The sequence below is a fragment of the Rhagoletis pomonella genome, unplaced genomic scaffold, assembly GCF_013731165.1.
Source record: "Rhagoletis pomonella isolate Grant_MI unplaced genomic scaffold, Rhpom_1.0 Rhpom_scaffold_00002, whole genome shotgun sequence".
Lineage (NCBI taxonomy): Eukaryota > Metazoa > Arthropoda > Insecta > Diptera > Tephritidae > Rhagoletis > Rhagoletis pomonella.
In genome coordinates, this window is record NW_023458556.1 from 51464585 (window position 1) to 51490120 (window position 25536).

Sequence of the window (25536 nt, forward strand, 5' to 3'; positions counted from 1 at the left end):
CATAAACAGCCAGAAAATATCCTGGGAGGAAAGCTTTCTAATCATTACATAGATTTTGTAGAGTAAGACATCTCTCTGATCACCGTTGCTTCAAATTCACTTACACATTTCTTCGCCATGTTTACCTCTGCTGCTTTTTCTAGCTAACATTACCCAAAAAAATCATCAAAGCAGTATGCAACGCTTCAAAATAGTTCAAATACCGCAATCAGAAACGCGCGAACAAATATTTGTTGTCTATTGATGGCGTTCACAAAGATTACCGCACACAAGCAATGCGCATATAAATATATGTATGTGCGTATGTACACAAATGAAACGTATACAAATACTCTGCTGTACATTAAGCAAGGTCGTCAAAACCGCAAATCCTGCCAAAATTTGTTTAAAATATTCTATCGTTATTTTTCGCAATATAAAACTATTAACTATTTAGTTTATATAGGTATTTAACTTTATTTGAAAGAATCCTGCGTGTTTAATTTGTTAGGTCGCTAATCCCTAACTATACTTTTTTTTTGTCAAATTGTAGTTCTAAACATTTTTTTAAAACTGTAGGTTTTGAACCCAAAAATATATATATACATAGCCTCTGCATTAACGCCACATCTTAAAAATAAAACAAGTAAGAAAGTCTAAGTTCGGGCGGAGCCGAACATTAAATACCCGGCGCAAGTATTAAATATGTGTTTTTTCACCTTTCCGAAAGCTACCGCTAGATGGTAAGCCGGGATGTATCAATTTTGAGTAAATTAGCGTCCTTAAATTTCGAAATATTGCAGTTTCAAGCATTTCTTAAATTTACCGTTATATGAAAAGCAGCCGTAATTTTAGTCAGATTTCAATAATTTTCAACATTTTGCTTTTATGTGGCAAGCACAATAACTATACCGAGTTTGGTACAAATTGGTATAACGGTTACCGAGATACATATATCTGATCACAAGTGGGCGGTGCCACGCCCTTTTTCCAAAATTTTATCACAAGCGTATTTCTTGGTAAAGAATTGTTGCAAACGTCAATTTTAAATAAATTAACTTTAATATTTACTGATTTATCGAAGATTTCGTATTTCTCTAAATTACCGTTATATGGGATGTGGGCGTGGTTATTGTCCGATTTTAAAAATTTTCGGCCATTTGGTATGCTGTACCAAGGCCAACAACTGTGCCAAGTTAGGATGAAATCGGTGCAGCGGTTGCCAAGATATATACATGTAACCATAAGTGGGCGTGGCTACGCCCATTTTCCAAAAAATTATAATATTCTTATTTTCCGTCTGAAAATTATTGTAAATATCAATTTTCATTGAATTATCTTCAGTAGTTACTAAAATATCGCAGTTTTCGTATTTCTGGAAATTACCGTTATATGGGAAGTGGGCGTGGTTACAGTCCGATTTCGCCTATTTTCAATACCAACCTACCCTGGATTAACAGAAACCTGCATACCAAATTTCGTTGAGATATCTCAATGTTTGCTCGAGTTATCGTGTACACGGACGGACGGACGGACGGACGGACGGACGGACAGACAGACTTGGCTTAATCGAATTCTCTATTCATTCTGAACATTTATGTATACATTTGTCTATATCTATCTCGATTCGTTTTGGCTGTTACAAACAACCGTTATGTGAACAAAATTAATATACCCTTGTGCACAAGTGCGCTCGGGTATAAAAATTAAAAACAAAACCCGTACTACTAATAAGTATTTAAAGTCTCTAATCCTTGACTTTCCATATCAATTAATAGAAAGAAACGAAGATTTTTTATGGTTTTTTAACATAAATTTTTGTTTTATATTTTATATCGAATTAGCAGAACAGCGACCTAACGCGTCGGAAAATGTAAGTAACACCAATATAAAATAACAACTTGCAGTTTTTAAAGATTTCCTGTGGTGGAAAAGTTTTTTTTTAAACATGGAAACAAATTTCGAGTAACTGAAATAGGTTACACGGACTTACTAACTTCTATGTGCCCGTGGAAGTTATTTCAGACTTAATTTCTTCGCAGATCAGATATATCTTCCATGGATCTTAATTCAAGGCATTCATAACTTTCAGGAAATCTCTGGGAAAATCTCATGAAAGTTATGTCATGAATTAACTTCAACAAAAATTTTATCAAATCATTATTATTTGGGGAAAAAATCAATTACAATTTCAGTACCACAATTATAACAACACTGGTTTTGATTTTTTGAGGAAAATGAGTTCAAAATGTCAAAAAATTGCTTAGGCTTAAATAAAAGCTAGAATACCCGGCTACTATTCCCGATATGCTATCTCTGCTGCTTTACCGGATTGTCACTTATAGTCATTTATTGAACAATAAAAAAAATTATTGTTTAAAAAACTAAAACCTCGCTATTATAATTTCCATTCGTACTGTCATCAGGTATGTAACTTAAGAATAGAAATCGCTGCATCTTTTAGGCGCATCAATATTACATAGTTACATCCCGAGCTAATAAAAGGGAGGAAAAAAATACTGGGAAATTGGGCTAGTGAACATTTTCTGTTCAATAAATGACTATAAGTGACTATTAAGTCAAGGCACAGGAATGGTATTTTCAGGGAAAGTTGCAGAGTTGAGGCCTAAGTAGAAGGTTCTGTCACCTTTTGTTTCTTTGCTAGAGTTTCAAAAATATTGCCAAAACGCGATTTCTCAAAATATTGAGCTGGTGGAAATAGAGTCCGACCGCTTAATCGGCATCGGTATCGGCTAGTATTGGCCAACAGAATTGGCATCGGCATCGGCATCGACCGTTTTTGGCCGATTATTAGCCGATTTATTATTACTTTTTCCGCAATTTTAGCAAGTTTTAATCAAAATTTCAACCCGTTTAATAAAAGTTTTTAGAATTCTTTTGAGTACGCAGTTTTTTAACTTTTAGTATAATAAAGTGTAAGTTTGAAGTAGCTAGGTAAGTGTTGATTTTAGACAATTTTTTGTACATGCATTTCCTTCCAAATAAAGTGTGTTCGAAAATTTTTTTGTATGGAGAAAATCCACAATATGTAGCACAAAAAAATATCCAAAAATCAATAGTAAATCCTAGTTACTTGAAATTTGTACTTCATTAAATAAAATTTGAATGGGCTATAAAACTGCATACTCAGAATGTTTAAGGAAAAGTTTGAAATTTTTACTAACCTGGTTTTTGTTAGATTACGAGCTACGCTTTCATAAAAAATAAGAAACATTAAATAACCGAAAGGGAAATAGCCAAAGAATGCTAAAATGTCGTTAGTGTAAGTATTGTTATGATTATCCTTGAATTAATCGCTGAATTCCTAAATCCTTCGGGTTCTTTTCACTGGATTGTTAAAAAAATTCTTTTATTATTAAAAATCTACGGTTACTATTTACTAACAAATTGCATTCAACACAACACCTTTATAGTCAGCAGAAGCTGCATATTTTCACTACTATGAGTACAATTAAGAAATGTGATTTCGAATGAACTATTTTTTTAACATTGAATAAGAAAAATACTTTGTTCCATAGTATTGCAATGATATGTATGCATAGGCGATATGCTACTTTTAATATATATTTGTGTATATATTTACGTAAATAAGTGAATAGATTGTTGAATAATTATTTGTTTTGTAATGTTAATTTTTTATCTATTTCTTTTTTGTTGTAAAAGTTTATCAAAAACATTTGCTCTTGAATGAATTTATATGCAGGTTGTTTTTAAGGAATCGGCATCGGTCGAAAATTGGGAATCTGTCGGACTCTAGGTGGAAACTTTAAACCTACGAATTCGTTATTAGCACAAAAAGCTTTAAAATTTGCCACACCAAATTTATTTGTATTTTTGTTAGCCTGTGTAATTTATAACTTTTTTCGTTTATAGGATTTAACCTATATATTTTTGTCTTTATGTAAGAAGTATATTGAGGATAAATTATAATCCCATTCGAACGAAATTATTTGACATTAAAACGGCAATTTTCAATCTTTGAAGGATTGTTTAAAGAATTCACATAAGATTACATGACCTCAGAGAATAAATACAATTTATTTAACATTGATACAGATTTTCTAATGAAGTTTTCTCGATTTAATTCTCTAAAACCACTTTCGTTAAAAATTGTTCGATGCATATTTGTTACTCGAGCAATAACTTATAGGCTTTATTGATTTCTGAATCCCGCAGAATAGTTTGTTTTCTTTTATTGAGGTTGAAAACCTCATTCAAAGCTCGGAAAAATTTCACAGAAATAGCATTCTCTTCAGAGTTAAGAAGTAAATTAAAACGGAAGAAATTCCCGTTAAAAGGAAATTTCAAAGCCTAAGTGGTGCACACTTTTAAACTGAAAACATACTGTTCATTAAAAATTTTCTAAAAAGAAATGCACATAAATTTAAGATTTTTTTTAAAGAGGCTTTAATCATTTTTTTTGCAGTGAGCGGCTTATTTAAAACAAAATAATGATAGCACTTATTTCAGACCTTTCTTTCATGAATCAGATCTGTGGTACGTTAAAACATTTACTTCCAGCGACTAAAAAATGTATCGACAGTAATAATTTGTTGACATAACTTCCATGGAACTTAGAAATTGTTTTTGAGGAGCCTGCTTAATGCATTTGCGTTCATAAGTATATGTACATATGTGAATAAGCTCTGTCACTGCCAATTTACAGCTGCAATGCTTGCATTTTCTTTGCATTTGTGCAACGTGATGCAATTTTCAATAGCAAATAATTTTAGAATTCCCTGACATGCGGGTATGGAACGTGAGTAAAAATTTAAGGCAAACAGAAGTATTTCTAAGCTACATATGCAATGTAAATGTTCACGCTTGCATGTGAACGTAAATATGTATGCATATGCACATCTACGTCAATACATACATATTTACGTAATGAGGTCTTCTTCACTTAAAGTAAGTACGTATGTGTTGTGATTTGTTTTCTTAAACTGAGTATGTATGTATGAGACTGCAGATATTCAATTAAATAAAGCAGGAATATTTTCTCTTAATTTCAAAATAATTGCGGCCTTTAAAGTTTAGTTTACTGAATTAAATTTTTTCGACCCGAGGATATTGCTCAAATTTGTAGCTGAATGAAGGACTAACAAAATTGATTGGCATAAGCTCAAAAATTTAGTCAGGCGTTATGTACTATTCATATTTCTTTAGCTAATGACCCGGTTCCTAGTCAGAATGGATTGCACCCCACATTGTTTAACAACTATGCCACAGCGATATGTCATCGGATCTAACTCAAGCAGTAGATACACACCTCTAATCATCCAGCCACAATAGTCGTTATTAACAAACTTTAACAAATCACTGACCCATTGTAAATTCTTGCAGAAATGGAAAAGATTTTGTACTATCCCAATTCACAAGCTCTGATACCACAAAAGCTTACCCGGATAACACAAAACTCTAAATATGAATAGCAATTTGTTTTATAAAAGTATTATACTTTATAAGTCACTCACTACGCGTAAATAATGATATCTTCTGTTTAAGAACCCTGGGAACATTCGAGGGAAGAACTCTAAAGAATATATTTTAATTTTGGTACGCACTACCTGCTCGCACTGGCAAGTTTTCTATTTCTTAATTTTTTCCTTCACACACCAATGAGTGGCCTCTGCTTTATGACATAAAATTAATCTAAGCTTTTTGTTACACTCATAAATAGTTTTGCGGGCAATCTTATATTTCTATAGCAAACTCTTTCACCCCACCGCATTCATCCCAAAAGTTTACCAATAAAAAAATTCTGCTTCAGGCAGTACACGCCGCATGCAATTGGGAATTTCCGTCTCATTTCTGATGCAACACCAATAGATTAAAAAAAAAAACACGAAAACTAAAAAAATATCACAACGCACATGCACTGCCAAGTACAAAACACATTCATGCATATATACATATGCACATGCTCTTGTATAGTAAGTGGTCTATAAGTTTGGACACAGGCGCAGAAGCAAGTAGTAAACCACTAACGGTAAGTAAAAGTAATAAACATTTTGTTGGTGGAAAAACATTTCTCAGTGGTACGTTCAGATTTCGATTTTCTGATTTTTGATTTCTGATTTCCGATTTCTTCTTCATTGGTTCGAAAAGTTTTCATTATGCGCCCAAGGGTATGCAAGAGATTTTTATGCATTACATGGGTATTTGCTGGTAACATGCTGCCCACATGGCGTATGAGTAACTAAAATTAGGGTGGCGGTGGCAAGTGTAAGGGATTTGAAAATGTGCTGCAGTAACAATTGAATGAATGGAAGCGCTGCCGAGTGGTCAGTATTATTGTAAACTTTGATTTAACTTACGTATCTAGGTAAGTTGTAGTTTGTTTTGCAGATACTTTTTGTGGTAAAGTTAGTTTACTTGTTAGAAAATTGTTCAAGTAAAATACAAATAACAGCTGCGCTCCAACTTTCAATTACTTTTGCGGCTATTTCGAAAATTTTTTTGGTTTTAACTCCACTATCTCGACAGTAACTGATAGGAAAATTTTCGTTTTCAGAAGCGCGAAAAAGCGTAAATTTAAAATTAAATCGAAAATTGTTTATGTTTTTGAAAATGGGAGTAATGATAAACTTGTAAAAACTATTTAATAAATACTATGTAGTATACAGCTTTTTATATTTACTGAAACTCTTTACAAATGCAAATAATTTTCTTTCATCTCTGTTCAATTTCAGATTGGTTCCCTTAAGGACTACTACGTTTTTCATCATCGTCATGTCGCCAAACGTTCATTGCATACGAGTGACGAGCACCATAGCGCCTTAAATTCCGAACCGCAGGTGAGTACTTATGAAAATTATATAGCAGTTGTTTTAATTGGCAACTAACAGCTTTAATCCTTAATCCTTAATCCTTAATCTTTATTAATATCCTAAACTCTAAAGTGAATTTGTTTATATTTTACGCTTAACTGCTCATTGGAATATCATAAAATTTTGCACACTGGTGTCATGAAGTCCAACTTAAAACATAGGATTTCTTTTATCTCTATTAGACAAGGGGGCGTGGCACCTCCCACACAAACAGAATTTTTCATACTGCATATCTCAGCCAGAATATATTTGTAGTAGAGCAGTGGACAGGTATATAAAATTGGTTCCATACACCTGAAAGAGAACTACCACCTGTTTTAAAAATCAAATTCAACAATAATTAATAAAAGAAGTTATTTATTTGAAATTTCGATTATAATTGAGGTGGCAGTCGAAAGATTACTTAAAAGATTGTAGTTTAAAAAACATTTGAAATGGGTTGCCACCGGATTGAAAAGTTAAATTTAATAAAATTATACACAATTTAAAGTCTCAAACGCAAGATTGTTTGGGCATCTTTAGTTTGAACATGTAGAGTTTCCGAGGTATTTGAAGAGGGTTGCCAACTGTTTTGAAACTAAATTAAAATAAAATTTTTAAATAATTTAAGTTAGTTATTACAATAGGGGTAATGTAGTAGGGTTGCAAGCTGTTTGAGAAATCAAAGTCAGCTTGAATTATGGGAGACAGGGTATTCATACATATGTTCATACACCCAGCGTAGCGGGTGATGCTAACCTTGTTTTTTTATAAATTTTTAAATTATACCGCTGCAACCATATTAAGTAGAAGCTACATTAAATAGGAAAGCAGCCAGAAAATTGTGATACCCATAAATTTTCTAATACTGCTGCCTAAATTCGAATAGCTTATATTTTCAAAAATTAATATCTACGAGATGGAGATGCGCACACAAAAGGCTTTTGGCTCAGCTGAGAGATGCAATAAGAGGAAAATAATATTCACTTACTTCTTTGTAAATAACAAAGAGGTTATTTAACCCGATATTGTTTTATTACTTTTTTTATTCCATACAATAATAAACAATTCTATCCCATCTTATTTTACTGCGCTTCCAATAGAGTACAAGGCTTGATTCTACCCAATCCAAATAAGGGGTGATCCATACAGTGGTTTGTTTTTAGAAATTCAAAAAATTACCAAAAATCTATTTATTTTTTTATGTTATTGGTTTATTCAAAAGAGCAGACATTTCCATTATTTATGGAAATCAATTTCATTCAAGTACTGGTCTCGACTGGCCTCGCAGTAGCACATCCTGTTAACCCGGTTTTCCAAGGTCTTCGTGATCCTTTCTGACTCTATCTCAAGAATTGCTCGCTCGATATTTGGAGTAAGGGCCTGAATCGTTAGGGGATTGTTCGCACAATATTAGCTTTTCACTTCGCCACCAATAAAAGGCTAACGACACCGGCTACGCCGTTGACCAAAATGACATTTCCAGCAGCATCAAAAAAAAAATAAAGAATCATGCCAACGCTCCAAAATCCGCACAAAACTTTAACTCTCTAAGGACGGATTGGCTTCTCGACGATCATGTGCGAGTTTTTCGATCCCCAGATGCGATGCGACAGTTTTGCTATTAAACTTAGCCACAATTATAAAAATGCGTCAGGAAAGATGACTTTTCGATTTGTCAATTAACGCACTATTTGGACTACAAAAAATTGACTATAAGTTGGCATTTTATTGTGCAAGTATAAAGCGATTAATTTAAGTTAAAGCCAGAGATAGAGGAAAAGCTAAAATTGAAAAATGGGATATATTATATTATTCTATGTTATGATATTTTATGATATTTTATGTTATATTGTGCTACGCCATACTATATTTTTGTCTTTCTTATTGATATTTTATGCCCAAACGTTGTTTACAGGTTAGTTTACATCTAATGCAGAGGTAACCACCCTAGACTATTTCGCGGCCATCGCCATAGAAATATAGTCAGCTCTCCTCAATGAAAATATACAGATAACAGTGACCTTTAGTTCCTTCCTAATCAACTTCAAGTTGACTTACAGTTAGATACATTTCGCGCAGGGTATGTACATACTCAGATGTGGACAATTAATACGTGCATACTAAACTTTGGTATGCAAATATTATTTTTAGATACGAAGATTTTCCAACGATAATGAAATATAAATTATTCACTTTTACCATGCATTATTTCCCTCAGTGTATATGTATATAATATTCAACAATTGCAATAATCTCCTTCCTTTCTTTAACACAGGTCCGATGGATGCAACAACAGCACGAAAAGTTACGAAAAAAGCGTGACGGTTCCTACACCACCCTACCCGGCTACAGTCCATATGATGTGATAAGGCCAGGTGGGGGTTTTGTTAGTGCATCAGGTCCCCGCCTTGCATATCAGCCTACAGCGTCAGCTCGTATCGGTTCACCTCTGCTGTCGCGCGCTCCACGCATTCAATATCGTGCCGCTACATCGCATAACATATTTCCCGATCCTCTATTCAAGGAACAGTGGTACTTGGTGAGTGATGTATGTAAGAAATTTTGTTCATTTCTTCTTTTCATATTTTTCATCGTTCTACCGGTGTCAGATAGTGGTGGTGAGGATTTGCACTTTTCTGGTTTTATTGGGCATTTGGTAAACTTAATTCAATGAATAATTGATTTTAGTGCTGCCTAATTTAATTAATGCAAATAATTTTCTTCTATTTTAGTTTACTTTGTTTTGCTTGATTAATTTGATATTTATTTGTTTTCAGTATATTTTCGGAATTTGCGTATTTCAAAAATTAACAGCAGCTGCATCTTTTTTAAGTAGTTTAATATATTTAAGTGTCCAGTTACGAAATAACATTTAATTTCGAAATTTTGAGATAATTAAAAATAAATAAATTAACGAAACTAAGTAAAAAAATTTAAGGTAAGAAATAATTTGCTTTTGTTATTTTGTGGCCTTGTAACACAATTATATTCAACAATTTTTATGAGCTTGGGTGGAAATAAGCAACAAGAATTAACAAGGCAAACTTAACACAGTGCGTAGGCAACTGGCTGAGTCAGTGGTGATCGTCGGTTTGAAGCCTACTGAAAGAAATCTGATGAGGAAATGTGGTGATTTCCGAAATAGCTATCACTTCTACCATTTTTTCAATTATTGTTGCTTTTCCACAATAAATTTTCATTAAAAAACGGCCTCGAACTCAATAAAAATTGTTGAATATAATTGTTATAAGGCCAAAAAATAACAAACACGAAAAAAAATCATAAAATATAGTGAGGCAAAAAAATTCTGAAAAGTAAATATTTTGAAACTTTTTTAAATTTTTTTATGTATGTAGGTTGCGAACTTTAAAACACTAAAAAAAATGGGTTTCATCTTAACGATAACGATAACTACAGTTTTCACATAAAATAAAATTAAAACTTAAAAGCTAAAATGGTTTACCATTATGGTGCATTTACATGGTATGAAGCCATATGAACTGTTGATACGCTAAAATAGAGGGACTACATGTTCTTATGAGGAATTCAATGATATCGAGCGGGATGCATATAATACATTTTTTCATATGAAAAGTTATGGGGAGATACTGCAAACATACTGTTGTGATACTGTTAAGCATATGAAATTATAGCAAGGTGGATTTTCATACATGTTCCCATAAAAAGTTTAACAGATGCAGAGATACCAAGGAGGTTTTTTTCATTTGCTCCTGAATTTTGGGTACATTTTCTTATAGTACCTCAGCAGCCAGTTCGAAAACGCCCTATCTCAGAAAAAATTTCAACAACGCCCTATCTCAGAAAACTTTTCAAGAATGCCCTACTTCAGAATTTGATTGAAAACGCCCTATCTTACCTGCCGATTCAAAAACGCCCTATCTCAGCTTATTTTCAATGTATTTTCGTTTGAGGTAGGGCGTTTTTGAACCGGATTATGAAATAGGGCGATATTCAACCAAATTCTGAAATAGAGCGTTTTTCAATAAAATTCTGAAGTAGGGCGTTTTTGAAAAGTTTTCTGAGATAGGGCGTTTTCGAACTGGCTGCCGAGATAGGTCGATCTTCCACTCAGCCATCGATATATACACTCCGCTGTTCGCTCTCGCTCCTCTATTGGTAATAGTAAATGAAAACAGCTTCTCATAAAACTACAATTGCCGTTCGGAGTCGGTGTAAAACTGCCCTTCCCCTCTGTGTGACAAAATTAAGGCGCACGCCCCATATGGGAGGAGAAGCTAGGCCAAACCCAAACATATTGTGTAAGCGCCAATCTGTATATCGTCGTTTAAAGTAAAAAATCGCGTATCGTGGTTCTGCAAAACCTCGTAACTGACATTTGTGCCAAAAAAAAGATATTTGCTCACCGGAAGCTCCTATCATCAAGCCCTTAATCATTTATACTAAAATTTCGATACTTAAAGCTCAAACAGTCAACGACGTAACGTAGACGTAGGTTGACGCAGAAACGATCTACCTTATGGGATTCGCGTGTTAACGAAAACTCACCACCGCATGGCGGTGACGTTGCCGTTGCTTCTCTCTCTCTCTATCAACAGTAAATTTGAAATGCTGCTACGTACGTCACCTACGTTTACGCTACGTCGTTGACTAACTGCGCTTTTAGACATAAGAGGAGATAATTAAGTTTAAAAGAGGGAACCGTTTTGAATTATGACAAATTTTACTCTCTCCTATAAAATTTAGGCAACCTCACATACAAGGTTTTGCATTTTCTTGATGCGCGGTTTTGTACTTTAAATGACGATATGTAAAATTATTGCATATATATTTTGGTGCCTTTTCAAGTATAAAATCCATTGAGAAACGAAAGAAAACGGCATCCCTATGATTTCAACTTATGCCAAACGTTTTTAATATGAAAGACAAAAAACGTAAACAAGCAATTCTGAACAAAAAACTGTTTTTCCATAAATATGTTTAAATGGAAGCATTACAAATATGGAAAAATAGCAATCCACAAGGCTTTATTGGCAGTAGGTCCTTTTTAAAGCACATTTAACAAAAAAATAAGCTTCTAGTTTCGAAGCTAGCACAAAATAAATTTTTTTGATTTGTTGTTTACAAAAAAAATATTGCCAAGTATATAAGTCAAAATTGTTAAATATATATCGCTTTCATTCATTTCTTCATAGAGTTGGTGCTTCTTTTATAGAAAAATTCATACGGCTTATGAACAGATTCATGCCATGTAAATGCACCATTATGCTCCTTGCGACTACTGTTTGAAATAAGCAATATTTTCATTTAACTTTGCATTTTTTGATATAACTAGAACTTGTTTCTTTTGTGTTTATCTAGAATCAGTTGAGTTAAATATGGTAAGAAATGGTAAGCTTAATTTTTGCCCAAGTGCGTATCAATTGATATTGCATTCAGCAGATGACAAATCTAGTAAGTACAATAAAACGTTTAGGTTTCTTAAAAAAAGCCTGCTCAAGTGTAGTGTAGGTACCTCTCTTGCGCTTACCGCGTCCGGTATTCCACTAAACAAATTTCGCTTTCTAAAATGCGCATTGATTTGCTCAGAATTTGGACGTTTCCCTATCAAATGCTCACTAGGTTCTGCCCTGGCGCGCACCTACGAGTTGGGCCGCAACCTACGCGCTGGTCCTAATTAAAAACTCGAATGTAGCTTTTCTCGCATTTCTACATAAAACGTTTATCCAGCGATCGGAGGAATATTTCAATCAGCTATTCACTTACGTTCAAACATCCTGTGCTGTGTCTTTTCAACTATACTTTTTTTAACTTATTCCATCTAGCCATCTCTTTATGTGATTTTGGACGGCTTAGGAGCAGTGTTAGTCTGCAAATTTAGCACGCATGTAAACTAAGAACGAAAGTCAAATGATTAGCAATAATACTCAATCGCATCTACAAAAAAAACGACATCATACCTTTTTTCCATTGCTCACGAAATCCCGGCTTGTACATTCAACAAATATAAGCCAACAAAACCTTTCGAAACTTTTCTTGCATTCATCAGAATTATTGGATTTTAGAATTGATAATGCCACTGAACAAGCAGCCAAAGCAAACTAACAACATTGCACTCAATAGACGCACAAAGCAATACAAACAACAACATAGCTACCGAGAATAGGAAATAAATCACAAGATTTAGTTGAAAGAATAAAAGTAAATAAGAGAAGAATAAATAAATAAATGAAAGAAAATGCAATTTCTCCAACAAGAAAGATGATACGCGTGGCTAAATTGTAGTTTTACACCCAGAAGGTAAACCAACTTGACAACGGCCGCAACATGAGCAAAACAACAAGCAAAAGAAAACACCTAACTAGGTGCTCAAGCGGTTAACAAAAAGTCACAAGCGGCCAACGAAGAAAGCCAACCAAAGACAGAAGGTAAGCTGGCGACCAATTCTGCCAGCAGCAGTTTCGCTGGCTTCGTGCAAGGACAACTGCTTTGTGCCGGGTATCTGCCGCATTATCCTTGCCGTCATGTGCTGGAAAAGTTTTAACATGCTAGAAAAGAGTAAAAAATAATGTGAGAAAGCGGAAAAATTTAGCAGAAACCAGCTCACGGTTGTGCGGTTACCCACAACAAATGGCCAGATACCCCGCCGGCACTTTGCTTTACTATGATTTATGTGCTTAAAAAGCAGCATTAATTCACAGAAATTTGTGAAGGGAAGTGACAACAAAACAAAATAAATGCAACGAAATGAATGCACAAAATTATTTACGGTTGTATCAAAACGAGAACGGCAGATTGTCTCGAGCAAATGGCAATGGCAACAAGGTAAATCCAGCGCGACTGTCACTTTTCATATTCGGACAAGTAAACGAACATCTTCAAGACGGCTAAAGAATGAATGCATAAATGATTGCTGCGTTGAGGCGCCATTGGCGATTCAAAATCAACGTTAAATGTTTCTACTTGCCGTGAAAGTTTTTAATATTTACGTTCACGAGTAAATGATGAAGCATTGAGTTGGAGCAGAGGTCTTATCATCCTCCTCCTTGGAAAAGAAAAATCACTTCGTCTGCCTCCCTTTAACGGAAATGCGAAAGAAATTGGGTTTGCATTGAGTGTAGCGCTTTAACCATTGTCATTCAAGCGGCGACTATGCTTTAGGATCTAGTTACCCGAAATCGGCTGTTCTTCTAGAAAACATAAATACTACCCCAAAGTATTTTTTTGTGTATCGCAATTTGAAGCTACGAGCAAGAAGCTTGGGGTCGTAAGACACTTAATTAAGCTTTTATACCTCATGGTATGTGGCGGGGTGAGTTAGTGCCGCCATCCAGCATAGATAAAGCAGGAGCACACCACACCGTGGTGTTACATCCCTCCTTCTTTGAATTGTGGTCGTAAGGGGTTTATAACAGGGGACTAGTGGCTTCCTGGTGGTCTCATATACAGAAGTCGTTGCACTTTTAGTCAAAGGTAAATTTCTGAACACCATACTTATATAATCCAAGCGGACTTAATTCTGGTGATTAGGCAATCTGCGAATAGTTGACCCGCGGCCAAACCTAGTAAGTTGAACTTAGCTAGTAAATATAAACAAAAGAGTATAACATGTTGATTTTACCTCAACTTCTTGGCGTCCGCTATGACACTTGACTTGGATTTGATTCGAGAAGGGAAGCTCTTCATGATAGCTAAGTAGTATTGAAGCGAGATCGTAGAAGACGCGCTCTCTAATGCTGCGAAGGGACCTTTTCCCTACAGTTATTTCCTGCCTTCATGACAACGTTTTGGAGCCCGTCATGTTTCATGGAGAATATTATGCTAATCGGAAAACTGCAGTGCGTACAACGGCACGCCCTTGTTGGAATAAGTGGAACACTTACAACCACCCCAAATCAAGCACGGATTTCTTAACAAGTGCCATTTGACATCGTAAATAAGACTTCATCAACAAGGGCTTTAGTGTTGCCTAGCTTACACAGGATTTGTACTTTTGGATATTCGCTTAGGTTTCGACATTAAGCCTGATCAATTTGAATCACTGCGTGACCAGACGGATGCCAATGGGGTATTTTTCTATCCCTTTTAGGGAAGTAGGCAACTGTAAACTTCCAAACAGATGAATCAAAGATTAGTGAAAGGATAAGTAGATCGGAGTTTTGCAGGGAGGTTATCATCAACCTCAAATGTTGGCGTACAGAACGCTGTCTGCAAGGGAAGTAAATATCTCCTCTGTTAGCAGCGTGACTTACAATGCACTCAAAGCTATCAGCGGTTACTTTACATCTCTGTCAATTTCGTCAGATGATGTCCTGTTCAGACTAATGAGTATGGCTATAAGTCAAAATGGATATTGCCGGAGGAATTCAGGGCACCTTTGATTGGATCCTTGTGTGTGCTCAACGAAGGCTGGGTGAATGTCAGGGACGGTCTCGGGAGCTCAGAGACGCAAATCTTAATTTTGATGGGATGTATCCACAGGACACTGTCCATTTGGTATTATGAATATAACGGCATGTCTTGCTGCTCCAGGTGCTTAGAGTTCGATAAATTAAATATGTAGTTAAGCAGCTACCATCCGCAGTGATACCACAAGCGACTGCTACTAGTGGTTAAAGTGCGCCCCTGTTTGGGGCAACGCCCTTAACACGAGCTGACCTAAGATAGACATACATATGTACAATAGACTGACCCAAAAAACCAAATTAGTTTTTTTCTTACGCATACCCGCTCATTTTATTGGCTTTGTCTTAGAAACTCCCCGAATAAAATTGTATGCAATTCCGAATAAGCTTTGTGCAGTTCGCGTGTTTTATTAATTTACTCATTTTACTTCAGTGGGAGCCTGTATTACTGTACTCCCTGCAGTACTAAGACATAATATTTATTTAATCTTTGTTTTTGGTTTTTTACTAGGTAGTCAGAATTTTTGCTAAAGGACCATAAGTTATAATATATTTCCAAAAGCTTGTACAAAATATAGATATATGGGTATCAATTAAAGAATACTTCGAAACAAAATTAGTTATGACTATTGTTTTCAATTATCCTTTAGGAACATGTCAAATATGTCCTTTAAAAATGTTATCCTTCAAGATTTTTAATTTTGATTGCATTTTGAAGAATCTTAGTTAAATTTAAATCCTAAAAAAATATATCAAGATATTAAGGATAAAAACTTCAAAGGATATTTTTCAAAAAATTACAATCCTGCCATAAAATGCGTTCAAATATGGGAAACATATCGATTTTTTTGGATTTCCATAGTACTCATAGACGGTTTGGTAGCCTTTATTCAACTTATTAACTAAATCTTCAACTAAAAGCCGGCGCGGGTTATCGTTATTCTACAGCCGTAAAACTTCATATACATATATGTTAGTTAGGCTAAAAAGCACAAATATAGATTTATAATTTAAATTATAAATTTGCAAAAAAATTTTGTTTTTCATATATTGTTGGGATAGTCTAGTGTATGTATAACATACATACATGCCTATAAGCTATTGAACTCATAATTTACATGCAGATTTATCGAGGCATTCATAAATTGATTCCAAAGCGAGGGCCACGTTTTCATCAATGAATTATGTTTCAGAACTGAGCAATTTCAAGCTGCTATGCTTGTTGAAAATAAGGAATATTTTTCCTTACAAAAGTTAGATTAGCGCTAAATTCAAGCTTTGAAAGTGGCTGCCACCGCACAGAGTACGCAGGCAAACAACATACGGTGAAAAAACCTTCCCTTAGTAGTTGAACCAACGAGCGGATTTTATATATCACAGAAAATTTAGAATTTTCGCCGAGTTTAGGTCAGTTAAACAATCTTAAACGTACTTATGGAAAAAGTGGCGCGGGACAGTGGCAGAGATAATGTTCGGTACTCCTCACCTCTTCCTCCACTCTGCAGCCGCAGTAAAGTCGGTGGTTCGATAACCCAGTATTTTACCGTGCGCTCCGCTCCGGCACTGTCCGGGATTAATTCGACTACTACCCTGAGGAAAGGGCTGTCAAACCGAGGGATATCCACGGAACGCTTTACATAAATTTTTGGCCAGATTTGGCGGGTTGTATACACACAGTTGCATAATTTTAAGACTTCCATATATTAACAAGTTTTGACTATTTATTTTCATATTTTTTTAATTTCAACTACGCCTTTTTTAAAGAATTTTGGAAAAATTTTGTGTATGCGGTTTTATAGCCCATGCAAAAATCGAAAATTCGCTCATTTTTTCTAATTTTCGCGCTAAGTTTGAAATGTAGATTTATATGGTGTTTGTTATAGAATTAACTACTTCTTAATAAGAAAATAATTGAAATTAAATAGTATAAAAATAAATAGTCAAAACTTGTTAATATGTAGCGGTCTTAAAGTAATGCAACTGAGTGTAGCAGGTACTGAGTTTTCACATTCCACCTGGCATTTACCTGCTCGACGAGATCAGGGGGTCTACTCTGAATTGCGATTCGAAAAGCACATCATTCGAATATTTGGCACTATATATTCGTATTAGTCCTTTTAAGTTTCGAATCACAATACAAAGTAGACCTCCAGCCTTTAACCTTAGTTTTCAAGAGGCTCGAGTTAGGCCCGCATCTTGGGTAGAATTGACTTCGCATTCTCCGTCCCTCTTTTTGCCAGCACGTCCGCTATGTAGTTGCCAGGAATGTCACTGTGTCCGAGGCGCTATACTCAAGGATCATTTTGAATGGAAACATTTTGAACTACACAAATACTATTATATACTAATTTAGATAAATTACACATTAATTTTACAGTGCAAAATGACCTTTCAGTCTTATGGGATTTGTAAATATAAAATACTGATGTATTTATTTTTTTATACATAAGTAGAATTGGTTCTGGTATTTATTCTCAATGTAAATATGTAAATATTTGTATCCTAGTTGTAGAAACAAGGTATTTTATTTTCGCGAAAGTAATTGCATTGGCTTCAAACATTAATAATAAGAGTAATAATACAAATTATATATTTTCTCATAAATACAAATATATTTCTGCAGAATTCATCTACTTTTGCTTTTCCTTCTTTTACATATCGCATTCTTGCCTTTACATATGATGCGTAAACAAACATACATCAACGAAAACTTCAAACAAAATAAATATCATCAACATTAACCAAAACAACAAATCCCCACGCCCAATAGAATGGTGGCGCCAAAGATGGCCTCGATATGAATATCGGTCCCGCCTGGCAGAAAGGTTACACCGGCAAAGGCGTTGTCGTTTCTATACTCGACGATGGCATACAAACGAATCATCCTGACCTTGCTCAAAACTACGTAAGTACACAAAGTCTATAAATGCGTATATATATATAATTTTATGTAATAAATAGGTACGAAATTTTACAAGCAATAATACAAAAGATGCAAGCAAATCCGGCGGGTTAAGGTTAAACTTAAGAGCTTTGTTGGAAATCTACAAGGCAAAGTAGAAAACTTTTCCGTTGTACATAATTGTAATTGAAGACAATAATTGAAAAAGTCGGACAACTACAAAAGTTTTATTTGGAATCTAAATCAAAAACAGATTTACCTAAAATTTTAGCGGAGACCGTTTGTCTATCCGTTATTGCAAAGTGTTTCAGGGCGTATGATTAACTTTTGCAATTAAATGCCTTTTAAAACTTCTCTTGCACGCTTGTGTTCACTTTGATATGGACTTTCAAAGTGTCGATACCTCTTTTATACTCGAGTGTTGTCTAGCGTGGTGTTTAAAGGCGGTACTCCTGCCTGCGAATAAACTGCGCTCCTGTTGCATATTCGGCAACAACCTCACTTAGCATTAAATGCCTAGTTATTTGTCTAGGACGATAAATGCTTTTTCACTTTACTCTCACTGCTAACTTGTATTTACCACTCTTTTCCTATCGTTTGTCCACTTCCGCTAGTTATTTTTAGCTGAATTCTTCTTATACTCGCAATTTCAAATTTACATTTAAATGGCCAAAGTTTCATTGGTTTAATGTAGCGGTCGGTCTATTATAAAAGTAAATATTTGTGATATTTTCTGGATTGTAAACCTATTTGTTTCGTGTAGCACAGAATGTTAAGAAAGAGACGAAAGTTTATAATTTCAGTATCTGGTCGGCTTCATGTGTTTTTTTTTTTGAAGGTTTGAATAATGGTTTGGTTTGGCAGTGCTCGAGCAACTGATACTCTAAGGCCCACTTGGAGAGCAGCAGGCTATCTGTATAACTAATTTTTTACCGATTAAAGTCATGCACTAGCTCAGAGCCTAAAACATAAATAATTGCCCCAGCAATTTTCGAAGATTAACTTGCTAACTCTATGCAATAAATGCAAAATGTATGCAATAGAGATGGGCGGTGGATATCGGGACCCGCACGACCCACGGTACTGATTTCGAAATTTAGCATTGCACTCCCTTTCCAAGCTCTTGACGACATCTTTTTATAGCCAGCCGACTTCGTTTCAAAGACATCCAAGCTGGCAGTATTTACGGTCAGAACAAAATATAAGGTTGGGCATGGCAATAAGTACACAGACAAGATGACGCTTGTCGTATTGGGGGTGGATACCATCGAAACCACGAAGGCGGGAAAGAGCAGCCGCGCTTGGTTTTGTGTGGAATCGTACCTCGCCGAGCTTTAGAGATGATGGGTGACGGAGCACGAAAGTGGCATGGACCACGAGCAGGATTCAATTTGCAGCATTTATGCAAGTAAGCCAAGTACTGGACTTTGTTCTTATGGAAGTGCCCGGAGAGATTCAACTCTTCGAAACTCACAACAGCTACTTTACTACTTTGCTGCAGGTATATGGAAATAACGCAGGCCAAGCGGCCAACCGGATGGCCACGACCACCAATAGATAACAACGGCCATATTCCACAAACCAGTCTTGTTATGGGAACAGCTTTCTCGCTTTATTTTCTGACATTCGGCCGCCTTGTAGTAAAATTTTATAGGCAAAATTTCAAATAAGGCAGTGTCAAAATCTTTTTTCTCACTCTAATTACTTCACCTGGTATAATTCAACCATGGTGGTGCCTACTTAATTAAGTACGCCCTGGGCTACTTAGGTCTGTGCTAGTTTTCAATGCTGCAAGCGTAGTTTAGGAAATGGTTTAGTTTAGGGAATAGGAGGGTCTCTGGGATACTGAAAAGAAATGAGTAAAAGAGTAGAAATAGCACAGTTTTCTCAGATGTACAAGTAGTTCTTCTGGCACTAGCATTTTTAATAATAAATTGTAATACAGTTAGAATTCGCAAGTTTACGTTGAATTTTAACAACGCTTCAATGGGAATCTCACTCGCCTCAGTACCCGATCATATGAAAATAAACGGTAAGAGTAAAGAATCTATCCTAAGCAAAGACAAAAATTGTCAATTCGCAGTAAATAAACTTTACTTTCTATTTGTCCGAATGTCTGAAATACGATACAGACACTACGAAAATGCTTTATACTCCTCTTTTTGAGATGGGTGGAAATAAGTGCGATCTCGCTTTGATGCGGCTTGTTGCCTGGCGATACTTTACCGGGGGGAGAAAACGTCGCATGGCCCAATGTGTTTCTTGTCTTGGCCTGTTCAGCGCATTTCTTGGATGGCATGGATGCAAGTCTAGTCTTCCTGAGGTTATCAACCAGCCGAGCAGAGGCACCATTCCCATTAAGAGTAATGATATTCCAGGTGCCTGCTCTCAAATCGTAGTTGTTTGACTTGCTGTGGATGTAATAAAAAGTAGGGCGCCTCATTCAAGGCTTTTTTGTCTCTTTCATTTAAGGCTTTTTTACGTGGCGGTCACAATCCTGGAGCATGACCGCATTCTGGGTTCGATTGATTATTTAGTAAAATATATGTAAATACCTAAATTCTTTTGCACGTAGGATAATGTAGCACACTGAGAAAAAAATGAAGCATGACCTCTGGTTTAAAGAAGCTAAATCACACGTTGGTTGCGTTAAACGACTTTACGGAGATTTATTTTCGCATATTTTTTTGTATGAATACGATTTCATTCTGTATATCACAGGTGTTTATTGTTAACTAGCAACTACCTGTCTTGCTTTGTAACGCCCAAAAAGAACTTTTGCGTTGACCAATACAAAAATAGTGTTGAAATGCAAAAACGGTTTGTAATATAAACACTATTAGCTTAGGTTGAAAGGACTGAAGAGCAAAACTTTCCTTACTCATAGGCTAAGAATAATAGCGGGGAGATAACATATGGTTTATGTACTAATGTTATTTCCATCTGTGAGATATCTGCAAGTATTGCAAGGTTCAAATCAACGGGAAGAAAGAGTTTTCCCGCTCAAACGGGGTCATAGATGTTCCTACCGTTCTTCTTTCTAATTCGTCACACTTCTTCTTGATATACCGATGACCCGTTGATGTGTCTAGGACATTTGTGGCGCCTTAACGATTTCGCAATTCTTTGCATTCATACTTAAAGGATGGGGCTTTATTAAGTCATCTGCAACGTAAACTTGTAGAGGGGTATCCAAATATCTTGATTCCAGCGCCGTCTATGTTTTGGGTCCGTTTTTTTTTGCAGAAGCACTTCTTATAAAAATGTTAATACCCGTTAATCCAGGTTATACCATAAAGGTGGATCTCTAAGTATCTCGACTACAGCGCCATCTATCGGCACAATTTTTTGAAAAAGTATATTTTATGATGCAGAGTATCCTTTGCCGCATCAATTATAATTCATGCTGCAATTTTATGGGTCATTGTTTTATTTACTACCAATCTTCTTTCATTATTAAGGTTAGGTGGATTAAGATACCTTAAGAGGAATGAAATGCGCTTTCATTTTTAAATTGATATTCTCTGAACGTAGACGGCATTCGTGGTGTGAGGTGCTACGATGCTACGACTTCTTGCAAACTCTCTTCCGTGTTTATTTTACAACAGGACATTCCGTTCAGCTGTCTGTTTGTAATGGGTCCAACGTAATGGTTCTCTGAACGTACTACATCTATTGGCGGTACCACGTCCCTGACAAACACTCACTCTCTTTCAGTTTACTATAAACGCCACGCCCTCTTGTACAAATTCAATTGTATACATTTACCATGGATCACCAAATTTAAAATGACCATAATTGAGAAAAATTACAAATAACTTTTCGTTCAGAATTTTCATCATGAAAATGGGAAAATTTTGGAAAACGCTTAGTACCATCGGATAGCCTATAGAAAAATCCATATTGCCTCATATGTATATGTACAGTGACGGGCAAAACTGTAACATGGTGTAACACTTTTTACTTCAGCCATCGCTATCTTTCCAAGTTCTAACGACTTCCATACTTTTGTTGTATATTCTTGTTGGTACATCCCTACTCCCTCTCTCATAATAATTTGAAGCCAATACAACAACAATAAAAAAACCAGCAGACAAAAATGTAAATTAAGGCAGATGTTACAGTTTTGCACTCATATATTTTTAAGAACTTTTTAACAATTTTCACGAAAAAAAGAACTACTAACACAATGTTCAGTACTCTTTTGCTTGTTTCAGTTCCTGGATGCGATTTGGCATACCTTATTTGTATATTTGTAAAAATGCTGGAGGTATATCCTTAGTTTGCTTTCACAGCTCATGTACTCGATTTTACGGACTTTGAAACTTTTAAGCTGTGCTTTTAGTTGATTTCGCAAATTCTCGATGAGATCATGTCCGCGGATTGTGGAGGTCATTTCAAATTAGCAAATTTTTTATTTTGTATCCCGTCTTTGCGAACATATGCAGTATGTTTTGGGTGATTTTTCAGCAGAAACTCTCATTTTTTCGACTACATCTCGCAAATTTTGTTGAAATATGAACAGATACTGTTCCTTACGCATAATGCGTACTAACGGAGCAACAAAATTTTTGAAATACAACCCCAAACTATTATTGACCGACCACTGGTATTCACAGTTTGCCTTACATGCTGCGCATGGGCTTAATTTGGGTCTTTGATCCAATACCATGCCCGGCCATCTGATTGAAAGCGATTTATTTAGTCTCGTCAGACCATATAACCTTTAATTGAAACTTAAAAATATGTTTTTATTGCATTCTGAATGGCCTATCATATCCCAACAGGCAACGGTTCGGTTTTCGTGCGATGCAGGGAAATGCTACCACACTCGCACATGTATTTTGTTCAAATTTGCTTTTTTCTTCTTTATGATGCCTTTGCGCTCAATTTGGGAATTCTTCCCCTCGCTGTCTACTCATTTGCATTAAAGTTTAATACCTTAAGCGCTTCTGTAATAGTGACTGCATCGCTACTTGCTGCTAAGTTCACAAGATATCGTACCGTAATATTTTTTGACAGACTTCCTTTGTCCTTGGGAACACTTTAGGCTATATTTTTTCTCAGTCTTAACATTTTCAAGTAGCAAATTCCAAAATGTTTTGCCACTTTTCGTGCGGTCCCGCCTTGCCGCAGTAAATCTATTATTTACATTTATGGTTCCTGATTAACTATGTTATTTACTGGTGATCACTTCTTCAATAAATTACAATATAGAAAAAAGTCATCTGACTTCCAACTAAGTAAAAGATAACAGTCAAATGCAAAACTGAGAGTGAGTGCAAAACTGTAACTTCTGCCTTAATTTACATTTTTGTCGGCTGGTTTTTTTGTTTTTGTTGTATTGACTTCAAATCGTTATGAGAGAGGGAGTAGGGATGTACCAACAAGAATATACAACAAAAGGATGAAAGTCGTTAGAACTTGGAAATATAGCGATCGAGTAACATTTACCAAAGTTGTATCGAAAGACTTAAGTGGATCTCCAGTTTTTTTCTAAATAAATTTCTCTTCAATTGTATAAATAACTTTTAAATGAAAGAACCGGATTACAGAAAAGAATGCCAGGGAGTAACTTTTTTCGTTCAAGCTGAATGCGAAGCAATATCGTCCAATTGGAGAGTCCTCAAAAGGATTTCCCAGGATATGTTAAAGAGTATTGCATTTACTTTCAGTCACTTTTTCACATAATGGAATTAACTAAAATATTTACGTATATCTAAACACCTATTGCACGTCGCCTACTCTCATATACCGGCAAATTTAGAAACCGCGCAAAATATGCTTCTTCGGTGACTAATGAAACCATTCCGCACCAATTTTCAAGACTGCATAAATGAACTTAAAATGGGCGTTTATCACCCTAATTATACTATGTTAATGTTTGTACTTATATGCTTGAAACTACTATTAACTTATCAAAGGATTCCTAATCTTTGACAATACATATTTGACTTCATTCGCCACGATCTTGAAAGCTGACCAAATCGGCGTGACCAAGTCCATGGTCCTTTTAATATTACATATATAAACATCCGAAAACATTAAAACGTTTGAAATAAATCTCGTCTCACTTTTTTGTATTTTTCACTTGGCTGCTGAAGTAATGAAGAATTGAAAATTCATAAGGGAAAATTATAGTTTTTGTAAGTTTTAGCTTAGTATCGTAAAAACTTGTAGACTTATTGAAAAATGATAAATGAACGTGAGATACAAAATTTAACAACCTTTAATTTGATATATCGTTCTGTTTATAAAAATTGACGCATTCCATAGATATTACAAGCCAAAGTTTCATATTCAAAATCCATACACTTTGATTCAATTGCGCGGGCTAAAGATAAGTTTTAAATTAATCTTTCGTGTCCAATAACAATTGGCTTAGACCTAAGACATCATAATATCACTATTACAATACGGTCAAATGCCTTTTATTTTCCCTCATACAAAATCGAACGAGCCTAATGTATATGCAAGTATGTTCATCAGTTATCAACAGACCGAAGTGAAAATGATTTTAGTATTTTAACAAGTAAGAAAGTCTAAGTTCGGGCGGAGCCGAACATTAAATACCCGGCGCAAGTATTAAATATATGTTTTTTCACCTTTCCGAAACCTTCCGCTAGATGGTAAGCCGGGGTGTATCAATTTTGAGTAAATTAGCGTCCGTCAATTTCGAAATATTGAAGTTTCAAGCATTTCTGAAATTTACCGTTATATGAGAAGCGGCCGTTATTTTAGTCCGATTTCAATAATTTTCAACGTTTTGCTTTTATGTGGCAAGCACAATAACCATACCGAGTTTGGTACAAATTGGTAGAACGGTTACCGATATACTTATATGTGATCATAAGTGGGCGGTGCCACGCCCATTTTCCAAAATTTTACCATAAACGTATTTCTTGGTAAAGAATTGTTGCAAGCATCAATTTTGAATAAATTAGCTTCAATATTTAATGATTTATCGAAAATTTTGTATTTCTCTAAATTACCGTTATATGGGATGTGGGCGTGGTTATTGTCCGATTTTAAAAAGTTTCGGCGGTTTTTTATGCTGTACCAGGGCCAACAACTGTGCCAAGTTTGGCAGAAATTGGTGCAGCGGTTAGCAAGATATACACATGTAACCATAAGAGGGCGTGGCTACGCCCATTTTCCAAAAATTTATAATATTCTTATTTTTCGTCTAAAACTTATTATAAATATCAATTTTGAGTGAATTATCTTCAGTAGTTACTGAAATATCGCAGTTTTCGTATTTCTGGAAATTACCGTTATATGGGAAGTGGGCGTGGTTAACATCCGATTTCGCCCATTTTCAATACCAACCTACCTTGGATTAAGGGAAACCTACGTACCAAATTTCGTTGAGATATCTCAATTTTTGCTCGAGTTATCGTGTACACGGACAGACGGACAGACGGACAGACGGACAGAC

The 25536-nt window shown here is 35.4% G+C and overlaps 1 protein-coding gene and 1 pseudogene across 5 annotated transcripts in view; one reads left to right on the forward strand and one right to left on the reverse strand.

The window, feature by feature from the left end:
* Positions 1–25536, forward strand: part of LOC118733783 (furin-like protease 2) — a 742634-nt gene that overhangs the window by 537394 nt on the left and 179704 nt on the right. For 4 of the 5 annotated variants that reach the window (XM_036463341.1, XM_036463343.1, XM_036463342.1 and 1 more), the window contains 3 exons: positions 6693–6797; positions 9088–9360; positions 17967–18101. In XM_036463341.1, the coding sequence (XP_036319234.1) occupies positions 6693–6797; positions 9088–9360; positions 17967–18101 (513 nt within the window). The remainder of the gene's footprint in view (positions 1–6692; positions 6798–9087; positions 9361–17966; positions 18102–25536) is intronic. The other variant, XM_036463345.1, reaches the window with a different exon arrangement.
* Positions 19097–19826, reverse strand: LOC118734378 (annotated as a pseudogene).